General features: G+C 43.1%; 1 protein-coding gene across 13 annotated transcripts in view; it reads left to right on the top strand.

Annotated features, from left to right (window-relative positions):
- The window catches only part of PTPRT (protein tyrosine phosphatase, receptor type T), a 443814-nt gene that overhangs the window by 204946 nt on the left and 218405 nt on the right, over nucleotides 1-20463 (top strand). For all 13 annotated transcript variants that reach the window (XM_027693979.1, XM_027693977.1, XM_027693980.1 and 10 more), the window contains exon 7: nucleotides 17456-17749. In XM_027693979.1, coding sequence (XP_027549780.1) covers nucleotides 17456-17749 — 294 coding nt within the window. The remainder of the gene's footprint in view (nucleotides 1-17455; nucleotides 17750-20463) is intronic.

Genomic DNA, 20463 nt, shown 5'->3' with positions numbered 1-20463 from the left:
TTTCCTCCCTTCTTTCCTCCCTTCTTTCCTCCCTTCTTTCCTCCCTTTCTCTCTTTTTTTTTCTTTCTCTCTTTCTTTTCCTCCCTTCTCTGCCTTAGCTCAACTGCAGGAGCTTGTTGTCCCGAGAAAGTAAATGGTGTCTAGAATTTCAGCACTGGGTCTTTTGATCAGAAAATGTTGATTCACAGGCTTAGAATCTAAATCTGTGCTGTGATTTCCGAGGATAAGAACTGGGTAAGATTCAGTGGTAAATTAACTGAGCTGAGTAATTAATTGTATCAGATGAAATGTTTAAAATCTCCACTTTCATGTGCCTGTGCTCCTTTTGTGTGGTTACCTTGGGTCTCTTGAGGGATTCTGCTGATTGAAGAGGCAGATACTGCTGTTACTGAACTTAATGAATCAAAGAAATGAAGGGGTTTGTAACACATAATTCAAGTAAAAGGCACTTAAAAGATACTTGAAAAGGCCATGTGGGTCAAGTTAGCTAATTGTGGATACCAGCTTGTGGATTTTAGTCTGGTCACATAGTACAGGCACAGCTTGGGATACCTGTGGGACTGTGCCATGGGAGCCCTGTGTGTGCTGCTTTCTCCATGATCTGTTACTTTGCCTGCTGTCTTCACACAATTAAAGCTTAATGAAAGCCTTTGCATCCCTTATGTTGGTAGGACAAACCATATCATGATCTACTTTTAATTCTTCAGAATATTTTTGCTTCCTTGTGTGGAATAATGCAAAGAAATTGGTTTGTTTGCTTTTTATCTTTTTTTTTTAATATATATTTTCAAGAAGCTGGAGACCTGTTCTTAGTTTTTGTGAGTTCCTTTTAGCAGGTGTTACAGGCCCATCTTTAAAAGTCCAAACCTTTTAAAAATCAAAACCTTGTTTATGCCTGCAGTGAAAACAGGCTTAAACATAAAAGTGTAAATTATGGCAGTAATTGTGAGGAACATGCCCACAAAGCCATTGGGGAAATATTGGCTTTCTGGTGAAGAAAAGTATTGTGCCAGCACAAAATTGTCAGTCTGCTTGTGGAACTACCAGCAACTCACTGGACCTGATTTGACCCCTCTCTGGCTTCACTAGGTACAGTGTTTTCCCCAGTCCTGAGTGTTTCAGGCTACTGTACATCTCCTTGAACTCTGGAGTTGTGTGTGTCACTGGGAGCTGGGTGTGCTCTGCACAACCCTGAACCAGTTCCACCAATTCCCGGTTGTCTGTGGTAATCACTGAACGAGCAACTTGCCAGTTCATGTTGAGCTTTGACAAGGTGTTCACTGGAAATCAGCCAGTTCTCCTGGACCACTCTTCCCTCCAGGACCTATGGGATTCTTCCAGGCAGAACCTTGAACAGGCCAAAGTCTTCTGTCCTGACACCTGGGTTATGATCCTACTCAATGATTGTTCCTGCCTCTCAGGACCCTGAACTACTGGAGGGTGTCCAGCTGCTCCTACAGCTCTTACAGATGCCTTGTGCTGGATTTCCCAGCAAAAGAAGTCCTTCCCCTTGCATCAGGGGTGGCAGGAGACATTGCCTGCTGACCTTCCAGTTGTTCCTGCTCACCCTCTGGAATATGAGGCTTTACCAAGGAATAAGATGGAACAGGCAGCAGTGTCCCCTTTTTTGTCTGCTCCTGCCTGCTGTGGTAATGTCTCATAAAGAAGGGCTTTAAACTCATGATTAAACTTAATAACTATCTGTAAAAGTCATTTTGATATTGAAACCCACTGCTGTGGAACAGAGCTCATTTGTAGCCTCCAGTGTGTTCATGTTTCCATTATAAAACCTTGGGAAATGTTCCACTGCGAGCCCCCCTTATTTGGGAGGTGGGATGAAATGTTAATACAGTGCTTTCCACAGGATAACAAGACCATCTGAATGTAAGGACTGGAATCCAGAGCTGGTGCCACAGGCAGTCAGGAGCTGCAAGTTAAGATTGCAAGGGGTGGTGTGATGGATTGGCAGCTAAGGCAGCACTTGAAATTCATTTGGCATTTCCATGCACAGTAAATTCCAAACGAGCTCCCGAGAACACTATAAAAAGCAAAAAGGGTGCGTGTATGTGAATCACTTGTTCCTCCCTGGAACATACATCCTCTTAATTCTAACTTACAGCTTGCCTTTGTATCATTGAGAAGTTTTTGAATTCGTGCAGAGAGGTGATTTACATTCTTAGATAAAGTTGAGGCATTTACGATAATATCAGGATAAGTGGACCACTGTTTTCTTTGCACTGAAGCTCGTAGGTTCTGTGTGAATTCATCTCAATTTTCCTGTCCATGTTTCAGGGCAGCTTGCTTTTATACAGTGAATATTGGTAGATCCCAGGGAAGTACAGCCATGGGTTTTATTACCAATGAATTGAGTGCCTGCCAGTTGTGTGCCGATCTCATTCAAACTGGCAGCCGGTGGCAGATGTGGATGTAACGGCTCTAAATCACTTTGCAGATTCTCTGTATTCCATATTTTACTCAAATTCCAATAAGAGTTACACAAATTAAAGTGCAGCTGTCAAGATCAGCAGCAGAGTTGAAGGTGTACATATAATATAAAGTATTCAAGAGCCGGTGCCTTCTCCGGGAGAACTTTTGAAATAGATTTTGTTGGATGAAAGCAGCGGATTTATTTCCACCGTTTTCCTCGTCTCACATTTAATAATCAAGAACACTTGTACTAAAGTTTCAGATTTCAGAGGGTTTTGTTACAGCTTTGGGGCTGATTCTGTATCTGTTCCATTACTCCCAGTATGCCCTTTTCTGGTTATTCCATCACTTTAACTCTGCTGGAAATGAAATCCTGTAATGTTTTGCTTAGGGAGTAGAATACCTGTGCATGAACCAACCATAGCTGCTCAGGAGGTCCAGATGGGTTTAGCTCAGCTCTTTCCTTTTATGAAATTATTGCACACTTCTCAAAATCAGGGGTTTGTGTAATCTTATCACAAACCACCATCAGACAACTCTATTTAAAACCCTATTATTGTACCTCTGTGCCCCAGAGAGGCAGCTCTGGGTATCATCAGCATGGGCCTGTCAGTCTGACAAGCTCCCCAACAATTTTTTTTGTCTCCAGTCGCTTTTTATCCAGTTGGCACTGCCTGTTTTGACTGTGAGCTGCTGGCTCTGCTCTTCCCTGGGTTTGTTAGGGATCCCAGCCAGACCCTGGGAGGCAGGCTCACTCTGCTGCCTGCAGCAACTCTGTTCACTGAGCAGTGTCCTTTCCTTCCTCATCTCCCATTTCCTGATACCCCAGGACCTGATTAAATATTTGTGTTATGGAAGGTACTTTTTCCCTCGCTCCCCCTTTTTGCTCCTGGTATTTGCAGAGTTTTTGGCAGCCATCAGTTAATGGGATTGGGATGTTTGCAATGTATCTGTGCTCAGGTCCAGAGAACCTATTGTTGTTTAAACAGTTCTAGAAAGCATCAAGTATTTCAAGCTGGCATATAATGTTCTTCCCTCCAGACTGGTTACAGCCACCTGTTCAATAGACTAAATTCATCAAGTCATTTTTAATTGTGTTCGTTGGACTGTGGAGCTGTGCCAGGGTCCTACTAAGCAACAAATGGGTTCTGAGCAGGCACAGTGCAGATTCTGCTAGAAAATAGTTCCCTCTGGTGCTGGTTCCCCTCAGCTTGCCTGGGAAGGATAAGGAATCATCATTTCAGATTACTGAGGAACAAAGGAGCAGAAACTTGGCTTATTTGCATAACAGTGGTATCTCCATTTATTTTGGACTTGCACCAGCATAAACTAGAGAAGAATTGGACCCAGAGCCAAATTAACTTTGTATTTCTTAAATAATTAAGCAAATCTACAAGGAGCTAAGCTGATGAATGGTTAACAAAGCTATTCACCAAAGCCAAGCACTGCACCACAATCTGTACATGCCTGCTCTCAACTCAGGAGATGTTCTATTGTTTTTAAGGACACCTCGGAGTCAAGCAACAGGAATTTGCTTTGGAGCAAAAGAATTTGGGTTAAATAGCCTTACCAAGCAGTAAACTTCCCTTGTGCAAGTATTTTGGGTAAGATTTGACCTATAATATTTTTTCTCTAGGTGATTATGTCCAACAATTCACTTCCAGGGTTTTGTATTTGGGCTCCAAGCCAATGTAAATTTACAAGTTTGAGCAATAAATGTTTTTTTTGTGGCACTGAAGAAAGATCTCATCAGGCATTAAATGGACTTTGTTTTGACAGTGTAGGTTTCTGCTTGTAAAGACAGGAAAGAAATGGAAGAGAACTGGAAGAGCTGAATTCTTTGCTGTGCTTACTCAGGTCAGGTCCTTCCAGACAGTTGAACAAGACTGTTCTAGAGGTTTGTGTTGCTGTTCTTCCCACAGTTGCTTTATTCCAATGAAACACTGCAGTCCTGTTTCATGTTGAGATGTGTAGGAATTGAATGTTTCCCCAGGTACCTGACAGGGATTACTGACAGTGTGAAGGGGGAATTTTGACCCCAATTTGATAATTATGTAGTGATAAAATCACTAACAGACATTCCTGATGATTTATGTGACAGCTCATACAGTGACTCCTCTGCTTAAAATTTTGCTTTGATCTGCATCAGCAGGAATTCCACACGTACTAAATAATGGGGAAAAAAGCCCTTATGTGTTCCAACTCCATTTTATGTACGTAGCAAATGCATAATCAACCTTTGATATTTCGCTTCAACATGAAAGATGCAGCTCTAGAGCTCAAAACTTAGATCTCCAAACTCTGCGGCACTTCCTTGCTGATCTTGTTTATCCATCCACGCTTCAAATCCCAGAATAATGGAATTAAGCATAATAACCTCTCTGCTGCGTGAAGAAGTACAGTCCTTGTGTCAAGCAATAAACGTTCCTTACAAAGGAGAAAAATAATTTTCCAAATCACGATTCAAAGCTCTGACGTCGGAAGAAAACTTTTTGTGCCGACTCCTGTGCTGGTCACTTTGCATTTCGGGTGCTGATTCTTCAGTTTTTGCAGGATGACAAGTTGTTCAGGCTGCTGCTAATTATGTGCTCACTGTTATGGTAATTGGCATCTCTCAATTTTGTTGTTATGACTACAAAGTACTTGGTAAAAGGCTGATAATGCACAAAGACTGCAGCCTGTCTTGCCGGCTCACACTCCTCACTGCTGCTCACAGTTCTGGCTGTCCACGTGTGCTGAGTACGAACTGTTGGGTGTTAGAGGCTCTTTCTTGAGTGCTGATCACCCTGATGCTGGAGACATCCCAGCAACACGAATGCTGCAGGTATGGACAGATATGAACAGAGGGACCTGGGAGTTTGGATTGACAGGAAGCTGAACATGAGCCAGCAGTGTGTCCAGGTGGCCAAGAAGGCCAATGGGATCCTGGCCTGGCTCAGGAACAGTGTGGCCAACAGGTCCAAGGAAGTGATTCTTCCCCTGTATTCAGCACTGGTGAGACCACACCTCGATTGCTGTGTCCAGCTCTGGGCCCTCAGTTCAGGAAGGACATTGAGGTGCTGGAGCAGGTCCAGAGAAGAGCAACTAGGCTGGTAAAGGGACTCGAACACAAGTCCTATGAGGAGAGGCTGAGGGAGCTGGGGCTGTTCAGCCTGGAGGAGGCTCAGGGGAGACCTCATCACTCTCTACAACTCCCTGAAAGGAGGTTGTAGCCAGGTGGGGGTTGGTCTCTTTTCCCAGGCAACCATCAGCAAGACAAGAGGGCTCAGTCTTAAGCTGTGCCAGGGGAGGTTTAGGTTGGATATTAGGAAGAATTTCTTTACAGAGAGAGTAATCAGACATTGGAATGGGCTGCCCAGGGAAGTGGTGGATTCTCCGTCCCTGGAGGTTTTTAAGATAAGACTGGGTGTGGCACTTAGTGCCATGGTCTAGCAATTGCAGCAGTAGCGGATCAAGGGTTGGACTTGATGATCTCAGAGGTCCCTTCCAACCCAGCTGATTCTATGATTCTATGAACACGTGGAATCCACTTCTCTCACTCGGCAGTGACCTGCAGTCCCGCTCTGCTGCAGTGAAGTGCTTCACCAGGTCTGGCCTCATGCTCAGGTAGCCTGGTGTCCTTGTTTCAGCCAGAAAACTTGTGTGTGTTGCTGTTTCTTGATGGTCCTTGACCTGTTGGGAGCTGTACTTGGGGAATACAGGGATTAGAAACCGGCAGATCAAAGCTTGGGTACCAATGTGCATCATCCTGAGAGGATCCATCAGTATGAGCTTTGTACTGCTGTTAATGATGTTAAAAAAGAACTTCCCTCATGTCCTAGTAGATTTACCATCCTCTTCCCCCCCGTTTTTAGCTTTTGCAGCACATGCAGAATCTCAGGAGCTTAGTCAATGTGTGCCTGTAGGGGAGCAGGCTGTGTAAGGAACTCTCAGCTGATTAAATCAGTAAATCCAAATTGAATCTGCACTTTTTCAGGAAAGCCCAGGTTCAATTTGCATTGATTGGGGGGGTTGATAATATATTGTGAGCAGAAAACTCCGGGCAGAAGTGTTTGCTTCAGTGAGGAAACCACCAGCAGTCTGCTTGGTCATATGTGCAGGCATTGCCTGGACATCTGCAGGTTGTGTTTTAGGAAGTTTGTAGCACAGGAAATATCTGTCTTCCACCTCTCTTATAAAACCTTTCAACCTACCATTTCTACCACTGGAACATATATTTTATAGCAGGGTTTTTCTTTCAAGGAAGCTGTCTTGAGGTCTGGGTGGGTGGGAAATAACCCCAAACGCAGGTGGATCCTGACTGTGCAGGACCCAAGTTGATTTTCAGATACAGGACCCATTAAAAATCCCTTCAGCCCTGTAATCTAAACTCCATAAGCCATGGTGCAGCTCTTGCAAAGCCTAAACAAGTTGCAAGATTTATCTGGTAGTAGATCTTGGGGGTTTTTTTAACTGACTCAGGGATAACACAGCAGTGAGTAAGGATGTAACAAAAAGAATTCCTTAACTAATTGCAGACATCCTTGGGAATATTGGGGGACTTATGACAAGGCAGTAAAACTATAATATCCTGGATCTCTGATGGCCTTCAGGTCTTTAGGGTTAATAGGATTGCTTGTCACATATTCTTGCAAGTACATTCAGAAGTAGGAAGGTTGTTCCTTTTCTCCAGAAAAAAGAGTCGAAACACAGAAGTATTAATGCAAACATTGAGTTTTGGAGTTACATCTCTGTGTATCAGGCAGACTTTCTTCCCTTTTGCATATTTTACATTAGATAGAGGGACTGGCTTATGACTTAGAGGTGGAAGAGATCCCTTTGTGTTCTGGAAACTGCCATGGAACTTGTTCTTCCTGGTGCTGAGCTTGCTGGACACTGATTTTTTTTTATTTTACCACCACAAGCAAAGACTCTCCATACAGATTTTGTAATAAATTATTAAGTTGCTCATACAACTGTATAAGCAGCATGGCCTTAGTGGCAGAACAGTTATTGGCAGCAGCTTGGCTCTTTCTCACACTTTGTGGTTAATAAAAGTGGAAGGATGATTAATCCTTGTGTTGGATTTCTGGGATGAGATGTGCTACTTCAGGTGTAAAACCATAGGACGATTTCTGCAGGTGTTATTGCTGTGAATGTTTTGGAATCTGCATGAGGAATATTTAAATATCATTGATATCCAGTTATTCAAGTAGTTTCTTCAGGTTTCCCAGGGTGTACATCTGTGCTTACCCCAGGGAAGGAAGAAAAAGGGGAAAACTTTGAAATTTGAATGAAGTCTGTAATTTCAGTCCATTAAGACAGAAAGAATGACTTCTCAAAATGAACTTTCCACAAAGTTCCTTTGGAAATTAGTCATTTCTGCTTCATCCAGGTTTCAAATGAATGCTGAGATCACATTCTTGCTGAGATTACTGTCAAGCAAAGCTGCTCTCAGGTGACCACCCACTCTGAGACTTGGTTGCCCAGATAGTTTGTTAGATGCTGGTTCAGGTGATGGAGGTACATTGGTTGAAAGTTCCTCCGGGGTTGTCTCTCCAAGATCCCTGTTGGCACATTTGCAATCTACTGTTCCAGCATCAGCTCCTTTTTAAGTCAGATTTGACTTGCCTCCTCATGGTCAGCTGTGATCAGTGTTTTTCACGGATCTGTCACAGGAAAATAAATGATTAAACGAGAACATTTTTCTTTTTATGGACTGAAAAACCCTAAATTTGTGTGTCAAGCCTGGCATACAATTCTTTGTAGGAGGTCATAAAGTCTGTAGGCTGGAACACAAGTCTACATTCAATCTCTGGCCCTACAGCCATCCATTAATCATTACTTCCAGTTATAAAACAACATACCCAGACTTCCTTCACCAGAATATTGGGAGGATGAGCTGGGGGCAGTTCCTTGGGGTGCCCTGCACGTGCACACACCAGTGTCCTCACTCCTTAAGCTCTGGGGTACAGATGTTTGGGAGATCAGCACCAGTGGGACTGGACATGGTTGGGTCTGTAAATCACAGCCATGGTGCTCTCTGAAGTTTAAACTCCAGCCTGGCTGTTCCTCAGTTCTCCTCACTGTCTGTTCTGCACATCCCCAGGTGCTGGGCAGGGAGGGAAAGGGCAGAGAGGATGTTTGCTTCCTGTTTGCTTCCCCATTTTTCCTTTAAATGAAACAAAGAATCCTGCCTCAGGCTTTTCCTGCAAACCTGGCAGGTTGCTATGGATTAAGGCACTTAATCAATCCAGACAAACCATTCCATGCTGCCTCCTGGTAGTCAATACCTCCAGTCACTTGCCATTTCAGCAGCTTAGAGACCAACAATCCTTCATCCTGCACACAGAGATGTGCCAGGGAGCAAAAGTTGCTAAATAGCCACTAGAGATGAAGCTGTAAAATCCTTTTGCCTCTGTCTTTATCCCACCACCATCACTGGTAGCATAGCAACTGAGGAAGCTGCTTGAACTTGAGTTGACCCCAAATTACATGTTTCATGCTTTATGTGTTTATTCCCTGCCTTTCTACGTTGTTTTTTTTTTTTTGGTGCTTGTTGAGGTTACATTTTCAATCCCTGTGGGACATTAGCAGCTTGTTCATGCAGAAAGCTGAAACATATTTAATAACATGTGATGTATGAGCTCAAATAGTCCATGGAGTCAGAAACATGAGAGAGAGCTAAAGCTGCCCTTGGGTGCTGCCTGGTGGAGAGGCCCCTCGTGTTAGTAGGGTGTGGATGAAGTTCTCCATGTCTTTGGTGGAGCCATTAAGGAAGAGCAACCTCCCATAGACTGATTTTTCATATTGTAGTGTGAGAGAACTGGCTGCTGAAGGAAGAAGTGTGGATTGGAAATATGAAAAGATTATAGTAACCTTGGGATTTGTCACCTGGGGGTAAGAGAACTCAGACACAGGCTCAGGAGTAACTGCAACTTTAAAGGCAGTTGGTGAATGTGCAATTGCAGTAATTTCTAGTGGAGAAATCACTGTTTTGACCAGAGTTTCTTGAAAGTTCCTGTATTTTCATATCTCTTAGTTCTCATACTGTATTCGGATATGTTTGTATGTTAAACACAAACTTGTCCTTCTTCATAGGTCATTTCAAGATGAATATAAAATGATGTACTCCACACATACCTGATGTGCTTGGCAAGTCCAAGAAATGAGGGAAGTGGCAAAAATTCAGAATTACTAATTGTTTTGGGAGGAAAATGTATCAAGGCTGAGTTTGGAGAACAGGACTTGGTTAAGCACACTGGACATGATCCTGGTGGATCAAAATGGAGCAGTCAGATGCTGGACAGAGAAAGTCATGGTCTTTTTATTTTTACTGGTGTTTTGGTCAAGTGAAACTTGAACCTTTTTTCTGTGTATGGCACAATCTCAACAGTTGGGACCAAGATGCTCCAGCCTCAGAACAGTCCTAGTAAGAGAATGAAATTCTTTCTTTGACAAGCACTTTAAGCACTGAATTATTAAATCAAAGGGCATCACTGTCACCAGTGCACGCTCTGGCTGAACAGATAAAAGGAAAGTGAGTTGTGCTCATCTTTTCCGGAGGAAAGAATCACCATTTATCTTCATGTGGTGCTTTTAGACTGCAGCATCTGAGTTCTGCTGCCCTGGGTGAGGACATTCAGGGAGAATTCAAGGGGCTTGCAGGTGCTCAGTATTATTTCTCAGCTTCCCCCTTAATAGACTGACTGATCCATTACCTGACTGAATTTCACACTGAAGGCCAAGTGCTGAGAACATAAGAGCAAAGGAGGTTAAATGCATCTCACTTATATTTTAATAGCAGTCAAAAGATGGAGGGATTAATTTTATCTTAGATACATACCTTAGGATGAGCCCATTTCTCTCCTCTGACTACAAAAGGGAACCTGAGATAATTAGTACAGGTTAGAACACACAAAACCTACGAAGTAGAAGTCAGGTCGTTTTTAATCAGCTTATGGATGCACTAAAGTCTTTGTGTTGAGCCTCTTGTGGTCCATGAAAGGTCTCTTTCTGACATTCCATGAGCAACAAGAAGCATGTTCTCCTCTTCTTCCTGATGTGTTTTTGTAGCTGTTTTGCAGTTGAAAAACTCAGACAATTACATGCACTTTAAAACTGTGAGTTAATTGTCCATGATTCCAGCCCTGGGGAGTTTGTCATTCTTGGAGATTACCTACAGAGCCTTCCTGAGCACTGTGGAGGGCAGTGCCCCTATCCATGTGGGAAAGGTTGCCTTCTGGCACTCTCCATGCACAGGGCTCAGGAATGTGTTTTGCTGCAACACACGACATTCCTACACATCAGTGCTGAGCCCTGGGAGAGTCTACAGTCACCTTTTTTAACTGTGCTACAGTACAAATGATGGCTCAAAGAGAAGCATTCAGTTCTAATCTATGTGAGTTCTTGTAATAAGCTTTACAATTAGAACACAGACTCTTCCATCTAATTCACTTAATTTACGCTGGGAAATGAGATACTGTTCAACTAATCCGATGCTATTTTCTTCTTTATTAGGGAATGAAAGCGTCCTCTGAGGCTCTGGTGGGATTCAGGCTAAGCTTCTGAGGCACAAATAGTGTGAAATGCTAATGAAACAGTGCTCTGCTGTAATTCCCACTTGGTGTCTGGTGTCCCTCTCCTTCAGCCTGGGACACCACTGGAAGGGTTGGCAGGAGGCAGTGGAGCTGTGCCAGCTCTTGCTGGACTTTGGAAATGTTTGTTTGATGAGATGACACTGGGACAGATGAACTTCCTTCAGCCAGGATTTGTTCCAGCTGCCTTGCATGGTTGGACTCGATGATCTCAGAGGTCTTTTCCAACCTGGTTTTGATGCTGTGATTCCGTGATTCTGTGACTGCAGTGCCTTTGGGAAATGGTTAAGAGGTTTTCTCCCGTAAGCATTTGCTGTGTTCTTCTCTTTAAACCCAGTTGCTTAATTGAGAACATATGTGTTCAACTCACCAAGGAGCATTTCCCCTGCTTCCTAAGGGGATAACACACAGAGAATATGTGTTCTTCGTTTTCAGCAGGCTGCAGCAACTTCTCCCTTCCTATATAAAGACTGCACCTATGCTGTTGTGAGCTCTAAAGGGAATACTCTGTTTGAATTTGAGGCTTTGGGGATGTTAGAAGACGAGTATCCTGCCAAACACTGTCTCTTGCTCCGTTTCCTTTCTTTGGTGCTATTGATTGCTGTCCCCTGGGATCTGCTCATCTCGTTTTTCATTGCTGTTGTGCTGATTCTTTGACCACTTTGCTCAATTCTTTCACATCTTTCTGGCTCGTTTTTGTTTTCTCTCTCCCTCCTCATACATGAAACGTGTGTTGAGGCCCCTGCAGGCAGAAGCACCAGCTCTTAAGGGAAAAGCAAAAGGAAAAAAGCACATCACATGTTGAGGCACATGAGGATTCTGTTTCAGAGAGGACTGAAGTTACTGATCGCTCTGTTAATAAATTTGTGTTGGGAAGAAGCATCAGATGGAGAGTGCTGACATTAAATGTGATAATCCATAGCACAGTACAACAGTGTCTAAAGCAGCCCCCTGCTTGCTGCTCTGATGTCCCAGCTCTTCAGCTGGGTACCCAACCTGCCAAGAGCTAAAAGGGTCCTTTGATTACTGAGCACACAAACATTCCATGGCTGGTGGTTCAGGAGGGTGGACGTGGTGTTGATCTCAACAGGGGCAGGAAGAGACCTGTATGGGAATAGATTAGAGATGTGTCAGGGTGGAGTTTTCCTGTTGGAACTGCTCTGTTTCATAATGGGATGCAAAGACCAACAGAGAAGGCTTTTGCACCTCTAAAATATAGAAACCTGTGAAACCACAGCCCTCGTTCTACAGGCTGTGGGAATCCTCAGTCTTCCTCTTCTCTGGCTTTTCTGGATTTTGGCTTTAATTAAATATTCAGGATTGTTCACATCAGAATTGGTGCTGGGCACTTTTCTTTGGGCACAGACCACACCATTCACTGGTGCAATTTACCTGTCCAGGTGAATTAAGGAATGATTTTACTGATGCTCTGGCAGAATCTTTCAAACCTGTTGGCACGTGCCACTGCTGTCAAGCTGTCACATCACTGTGAGACACATCTGAGTCTCTCTCCTTTAGACAAAAACTATTAGTGCAGTGTCAGCACAGTGAAATCATCTCGTTAAATACTGTAAAATTTTTTTTTTGTGCAATAAGTGGAAGTTTGGACAATCACTGGAAAACAAAATTCACCTGCTGCATTTGTGGCAGTGGTAAAAGTGTGCTGATAAACACTGCCAGTATAAATACCCACATTCAGGGATCAGTCTGCTCATTGCTGTGGTGTAAAACTGGAAGGATGCTGCTCAGACAGTCTTGCTTTTTGTACAAAACTCTATAAATGCATTTTGTTCTGTATTTTTTTTGCTTAAAAAGAGTTTTGAGGAGCTTGAAATTTGGTTTCCTTGCCTTCCAGTGCCATCCTTATCCATTTGGCAGGCACAGTCCACAGCTGCTCATTTGGGACGTGGTGAGAAAAGCTTACAATTCCCATTAGTAGGGGAATAAGCAGTATCATGTTTGAAAACACAGACCCTGCTTGTCAGGCAAATGTCTTTTGAGAGCAGCTCCCATCCCACCTCTCCATTCCCCAGAGGATAAGAAAAAAATGTGTCTCTTCTGATGTTATTTTTAGACCCGTGCTGTATGTTGTGTGCATGTGAGAAAACAAAACAGGAACGAAACGAGGGAGCCCAGGGTGGCACTTCAGAAACAGAATTGTTGAACTTGGTCATGTACCAGAGTTTTGTAGCACTGGGGGCTCTTTTTGTCTAAAACCATCCCTAGCCCATCCCATGCAAATGAGAGTTCATGGTCACCTTGGCTGTATGAGTTATCAGGTGGGTTTGTTATGAACAAGGTAGTAATTAAAAAAAAATTGAATGTTATTAATATAAAATCCATAGCTTAAGAGGTTTCTGCAGCTGCTTTAAGATTACATTTTCTATACTGTCTTTTTTTTATGAGTTATTTCCCAGGAGACAGTGACAAGGATTTTTCTCTAGTTTTTCACTCTTCCCAGTTGCATCTTCAGGATTCATGGAACCCATTTTTCTTCCATCATCTGAAAATTGCTTAGAGAGTCAAATAGAGAAATATTCCAGTGGTAGAGTAGAAACACTCAGGAACTGTTGCCCAAGAGTAAAGTACATGTGTTTTCCATAATAGTTGGGAAGTAGAGTGTTGGTGGCACCAGGCCTTTCAGAGTTCAGGAAGTGTCTGGATGATGATGTTAGTCATGGATGGTTTGGGTTGGAAAGGACATTAAAGCTCAGGGACACCTCCCACTAGCCCAGTTTGCTCCAAGCCCTGTCTAACCTGGCCTTGGACACTTCCAGGGATCCAGGGGCAGCCACAGCTTCTCTGGGCAACCTGTGCCAGGGCCTCCCCACCCTCACAGGGAAGGATTCCTTCCCCATGTCCCATCTAACCCTGCCCTCTGGCAGTTTAAAACCATCACCCCTTGTCCTGTCACTACGTGTTTTAGGAGTTTTAGGTGGTTCTGTGAGGAGCAGGGAGTTGGATTTGATGATCCTCATGGGTTCCTTCCAGCTCGAGACACTCTGTGGTTCTGTGTGGTTTCTGGTTTGTGCCTCCTGATAGTTTTGTTTTCTCACGCTCTGTATTAGTAAAATTCATGTCATTTTACAACTCTAACAGTGTTCAGCCTTCTGAGCCGTATTTCCTTTTCCAGTGGGAGGACAAAGGCACATCCCAAATTCCCTTTGTGTCTGCACAACTGGACCCGCTTTGCACATACAATAAAATCTACTCGTGGTCAATAACCCCCTTTTTTTGAGCCTGTACTACTACTTTTGTTTCCTTAAAAGAGAGCTCCCATGATTTTTCTGTGTCCTTCCCAAGTCTGGGATTCAGGGTGGATATTCCAGCTGCAGCAATCCAGTTCCAGATGTGTTTGTTCCTGGGGTACCAGTGGCTTCCTCCTCCCTGTCTGGAGGGGGATGAGACAATGCCTGAAAAGGAGCAACAGGCAAGACAAAGCCTGTAATATAAAATAGTGTTGGCATGAAATGGGGCTTAAAATACTGTTGTTCACACTTCCATGTGTAAAAGGCCAATCTGTCACCACGTTTATTTAATCAAGGTCCCATAGAGATTTTAATTAAAACAGTGAGCTCGTAATGTCAGGCTGGTCATCTGTGACTGACAAGTGGGGTTTGGAACACAGGGCAAAAAATGGGCCTTTTTTCTATGCCAGTTTGCTAAATAATGGATAACTTGTTTAGATCACTTGTAGTCATTTGGCACAGTGATATTAAAAAAAAGCTGCTTCTCCAGTTGGTGCCAGTAGGAAAGAATTCATTATTTTCAGTGAGGTGGGATTGAGCCCTGAGTAACTATTGTAATGGCTGCTTATCTTAATTTCTTAAATTCAGAAAATGGGAGCAACACTTTAAATTCCTAGTTTTAGAATATTTTACAGCACCTGTTTTTCAAATGGTACAGAAAGGGGAAAATTAATGGGGGCGAGGGGAAGGGAGAAACCCACCATTACAGTTCTGTTTGGTGAGGAAGGTTTAGATTTGGACTAAAATAGAGAAGATGGTAATGCTGTGTGACATCTTAATTTAAATCAGTTTGGCAATTGTAGTTTCTAAACTTGTTAGATGAGATTTTCATGTCTGTTCAGCAGGATAAACTGCTCTATTAATTAAGCTCAGTCCCATAAATCTCTTCTAACTTGCCATCAAATCCCAAAGAAACCTGGATCACGTTGCTATTGAAATGTGCAGCCCAGGAGAATGGAGTTTAATATTTCATTTGTCTTGTGATGTGACTTGTAAGATGTCATTTCTGCATTGGGAATAAAAATCACTGAGTCTGTCTTTTAATTGTCTTGCACCAGGAAACAAGTAATAAGCTGCTTGTGATTTATAATAATTTGATTTTTAATGAAAACGTATCTGCATGCGTTTCTTGAAAACAGTTTTCTTGGAGAAATAACCTCAGTAAGTCAAAACATAATCAGCTTGGCATTTCATAGCATAAAGAGATTCTGGCAGGAGTTAGGGGAAGAGGACAGAGTAAAAACAAAAATAAACATTCCACAGAAAACATAGCTGGTGTCACTGTTTTTGTAAATGTTGGATTCCTGCTGCAATTACAATTCAGATTGCTTTTTTTTTTTTTTGCAGAGGTACAATGTACAACTCCTGCAGTCAATCCCTAGGAGGTAGCAGGGCTCCTTGTAATTAGTATTAGCCAGAGGAAATGAAATTAAGTAACATTTCAGTTGATCATTTTGTATAATAAAGGTTTCTGTGCATTTGTTTCTCTTCACTGAGCAGATGTTAATCTGCAAGAATCTTCTTCCTGTTATGGGGTGCTCAAACTTTTTCCTTCCACGTTTTTGTGGGTCCTGCATTGTTTCAGTTTTCCGGGTTCTTTGAGGGATCACCTTTAAAAGAGGAATTTAGAGTAACTCTCATGGAACTTTAAATTATTGGTATGTTGTTACATTTATAGGTTTCTTTTTCTGAGATGAGGATCACAGGATGGTTTGGGTTGGCAGGGATCTTAAAGACCATCTCATCCCACCCCCTGCCATGGGCAGGGACACCTTCCACCAGCCCAGGTTGCTCCAAGCCCCATCCAACCGGGCCTTGGACACTTCCAGGGATGGGGCAGCCACAGCTTCTCTGGGCAACCTGTGCCAGTGTTTCAGCACCCTCATGATAAAAACCTTCTTTTTTGTCACCTTATCTTCATAAGAGAATAGAGTTTGTGTCCTCTGGGCTGAGGGCAAACCACATCAGAGTGGAGCAGAGGGAAGACTTGATGAGATCCAGGAAATTGCTCATGATCCTGCCCAGTTCAGCTCAGGTTTTCCAAACCACAAAGTGTACACTGTTCGTGTGGTTTCCAGTATTGCAAGTGTTATTTATACACTGACGGAGAGGAGAAAAGGAATAATAAAAATCAGGCAGGCAGCCAGAGCTCTGTAGATTGTATTTTATTTTTTTGTAGCTCCCATCAAAGGGAGCTGCTGAGATGTCTTTTATCAGCTTGCTTTGCTTTTTCTCACAGAGGTGATGCTCAGCAGCCGAGTTCTGCCTCCTCATGCTGCTTCTCAGACATCCAGACCCTCTTCAAGTCTCATGCAGACTTTCTTGAGTACCTTTGCTTGTGAGGTTAAGGAAGCTTTGCAATGAAACATGACAGGAGGTGTCGATTCACTGTTGCCTTCGAGGTTTTCTTAGTTCTCAGTTTTCAGGAGCCCCAGTTTAAGCCATTTGTGGTATCACTGGTCATGGGAAGATCTCTAGTGTTTAAATTTGCTAGGATTGTCTCAAACACACAGCCAGTGCTTTACTTAGAAATTACATCCCGTCTTTAACCTGGATTTTGCTTGTTGAAATCAGAAAATGAACAAGTGATCTGAGTTTTCCACTCACTGCTAATTGTGCCATGTTAAGCATGAGAATGTGGCTGAACCACAGATCAGTGATTGGGATATTCTTCTGTGTCAGGTCACAGGGCAGAGAAAGGGCTGTACTGGAGCCTTTTCATTCATGGAATACGTTAAATGCACTCGTTTGTCTTAAATTAGACTTCCTTCTGCCCCCTCACCCTCCAGTATTATATTGAGTGCTATTGCTCAGATGCTTAAAAGAGGGAACAAGTATAAACCTTGTGATCTTTTAGAAGTGACTTTTGTGTTTTATTTTAAACAGAGGTTGCTTTGTGGTTACTGCAGGTGTTTCTGAATTGGTAATACTACCCCCAGTAAAAGGGGCTGAATTTTTAGCAGCAAAAAAGTACAGTTCTTTTCAGGAACGGATTAAATTCTTATAAAAGATTTGGTAAATTGTGCCTGTGTTACAAGAGATTTTGGGGACAAACGTGGGTAGTGCCCTTCCCAAATCTTTGTTCGCGAAGCCTAACCATGATGATGATGATGACAAGAGATTTTGGGGACAGCCTTGCTACACGGATATGTAGTGGAAAATGGATCTTTCTGACAGAATTCCTTGATTTCTTTTTGTCTCCAGAGCCCCCCACTCCCATCGCCCCTCCGGAGCTCCTGGCCGTGGGAGCCACGTACCTGTGGATCAAACCCAACGCCAACTCCATCATCGGGGACGGGCCCATCATCCTCAAGGAGGTGGAGTATCGGACAACCACGGGCAACTGGGCAGAGACTCACATCGTGGACTCCCCCAACTACAAACTGTGGCACTTGGACCCCGATGTGGAGTACGAGATCCGGGTGCTGCTCACGCGCCCCGGGGAAGGAGGAACAGGCCCCCCCGGGCCCCCCCTCACCACCAGGACCAAGTGTGCAGGTAGGATTGCTGCTGCTTTGGGACACTTTGGTTCCCTTCCTCACAGGGTAATGGGTGCTCCTCCACAAATCCTTGCTGTAGGTGTGCTATCTGAATTGACATTATGGATTTAGATGCATCCTAGAATAGTTTATATTTTATTCCCTAGGCAGGTGTTGGTTTTATGCACGTGGTGTATTTGACAAACTTTTGCCTCAGTGTGTGGCTGCTTTTTGTTGAAATGGGCAGAGATGAGAGTTTTCTAACCAAAATTGTTCTTAAGGCCAGTCTGTTATTTAATATTCACCTCTAAGTGCATAACAAAATTTTGCATAACAAGTTCTTGGGTAATGAATCAGGAGTGTTTATTAACACCTTGACACTGATACCAGTTTGAGGGCAGTGTGGTGAAAGAGGAAGCATTTAGTTTTTAAAATGCATTTTTGTGTTCCATTTGATGGAGATGATTCTTCTCCTCACTTCTGACAGAGAAACCTGTTCAAACACTGTGCACCATCCTCCTCTTCTCTTTCGTATTGGAGTGGATCAATTTTGATCCAGGGACAGAAGGAGTCTATCTTCTTTCTAAGCCTTCCCAGGAAAATCTAAAGGATCATGTTCCTCATGTTTCAGATATATTGGCTGTGCACTCTGTTGTCATACATTAATCATTAGCCATTAAGGGAAATCAAGCTCTGCCTGGCAAGGGGATGAGCAAAGCACTTTTCTGCCTCCCAGTTTTTTTCCAGCACGCAACTGTCTTCTCAAAGTTTGCATTTTTGTAATTTTTTTCCAAGGTCCTTACTGTGGAAGAAACAAAGGACAGAGACTAAAAGATTGCTCTTCTTTTTTCCATAACCTTTTTTCCCTCCCCACAAATCAGTGGTTTTTACAGCAAGCGGATTTGAGCAGTGGAAATCTTACACAAAACCATCTTGGTTCCAGTTACTTTTTCTGACAAAATAATCAAGACTGAAGTGTGAGGAAGGCATCCAGAGCAGCCAAATGCCATCCTGGGATGGGATTAAGCAGGGAAATGTTAGTGGTCCTCACCCACTGTCCACAGCAGGAGCACCCCCTTCCTCTACCAAGGGAGGAAGCCTGGCAAGTTGATTGTGTTGTTGGGTGTGTATGGGGCACATCCTTTATTATACAGGTTATAAATCAGTGAATATTTGGTGTCTGTTTGAGGAGATTTGGTTCAAAATAAATAAATCTGAGCATGAGGCCCTGGCACACAGAGGTGTTTGCCCTGTCCATCAGATGTTTAGAGGCTTTGTGCCGCAGCTTTGTGGAAAGCGTGGAGTGACATGGAAGATGTCCCAGCCTATTTAGGAAAGTTGGCACATGCTCTGCTGCTCATCCTTTGGCTTTCTTCTCCTGCACTAGTGTGGTCAAATTCTCTGACCATCACCAGAAATAACTGCAGGCCTGGCCTGGGGCTGTGCATTTGCCAATGGAGATACAGCATGCTGAGATTTGCTCTGTAGCTCATCGTGTCACCCCTTTGCAGGCACACTCCCTGCAGCAGCCAAACCTCTCTGCATCACCTGTAGAGGACGCTGGCTTTGGTTTAAATCAGGGGTTAAAATAACAAGATGTTGACTTTGTGCTTAATGATGTCTAGTCCTGGGTCCCAAAGTGCTGAGTTTCCTTGCTCAGCTCAGGTATCGACTGACATCGAGAGGGATGACGTGGCTAATTTGTTCAAATTGGCTGAGCCACTTTCTGTTTTCCATCCTATTTTCCTAATGAAAATCTAACTGGAGAAGGTCATTCTGTTAATGTTAGCTGTCATGCAGAGCTTGTTGAGATTGATGGTGATGGCATTTATGTTTTCTTTAGGGCACTGGGTGGGAGAAATCATAATGATCTCGGTCTGAGCATGGACTTGGAGGGAGAGACTTAACAGCTAAAGATGTGCAACTTGCACCAAATGCCAACTGAAATGATAGACAAGAAAATGCAATTCATTATTCCAATTTCCCTATGTCGTGGAACTCCTTCAAAATACCCCATTTTGAGGATAATTACACAAAACTTTCACAGTAGAGATTTTAAAAAAAATGTGCTGAACTGAGAAAACAGCTCTGCTGCCTTGATTTTCCTGGGAGCACCTAATGAACGACATCAGGGAAAACTGAGGAGTTTTTAAATAGCTGAGGGATGAGTGATGCTGCTTTTTTCAAGTGAATTTTCTTGGTTCTTTTATTTGTCATTACTTTGCCTTAGCAAGAGAGGGAAGTACCAAACTCCTCCACATTTGTATGCAATCACTAAAGCACTGGAGCAGCCCTGTTTTACTGCACTGTTTAGTGTTGTGCTGTTTATTAAGCCCACAAATAAAGGTAACAAAATTGACTGCAGAAGGAATAGTAGAGAATATCACCTGTACTGGGGGAAGTGTTTACTTATTTAAATTGCAAGAAATCAGTGTAACAATAAACAGAACATGTCTGCAACGTTCCAAAATTGAGAAGTCAATGTCCCTTGTACTAAATACTCTTTTCACATAGAGTATTTGTGTTCTGGGAAGGCTGAATAAGTGCTGGCATAGCCTTCAATTTAGCCTTCAGTGTTGCAGTGAGATTCTTATTTAGATATGAAAGTAAAAATTAGAAAAGGATTGGGAAGGACCATGTTTTTCTTCCACTTAAAATCAAGCAACTGGAGCTCATTTACAAAGTTCATTTGTTTTCTGACTGTCAGCCTTGAATCAGAGCAAAAGCATGGCC

Source organism: Neopelma chrysocephalum, unplaced genomic scaffold (assembly GCF_003984885.1).
Source record: "Neopelma chrysocephalum unplaced genomic scaffold, ASM398488v2 Primary Assembly neopelma1_94, whole genome shotgun sequence".
NCBI classification, from domain to species: Eukaryota; Metazoa; Chordata; class Aves; order Passeriformes; family Pipridae; genus Neopelma; species Neopelma chrysocephalum.
This window is presented reverse-complemented; position numbering and strand designations above follow the sequence as displayed.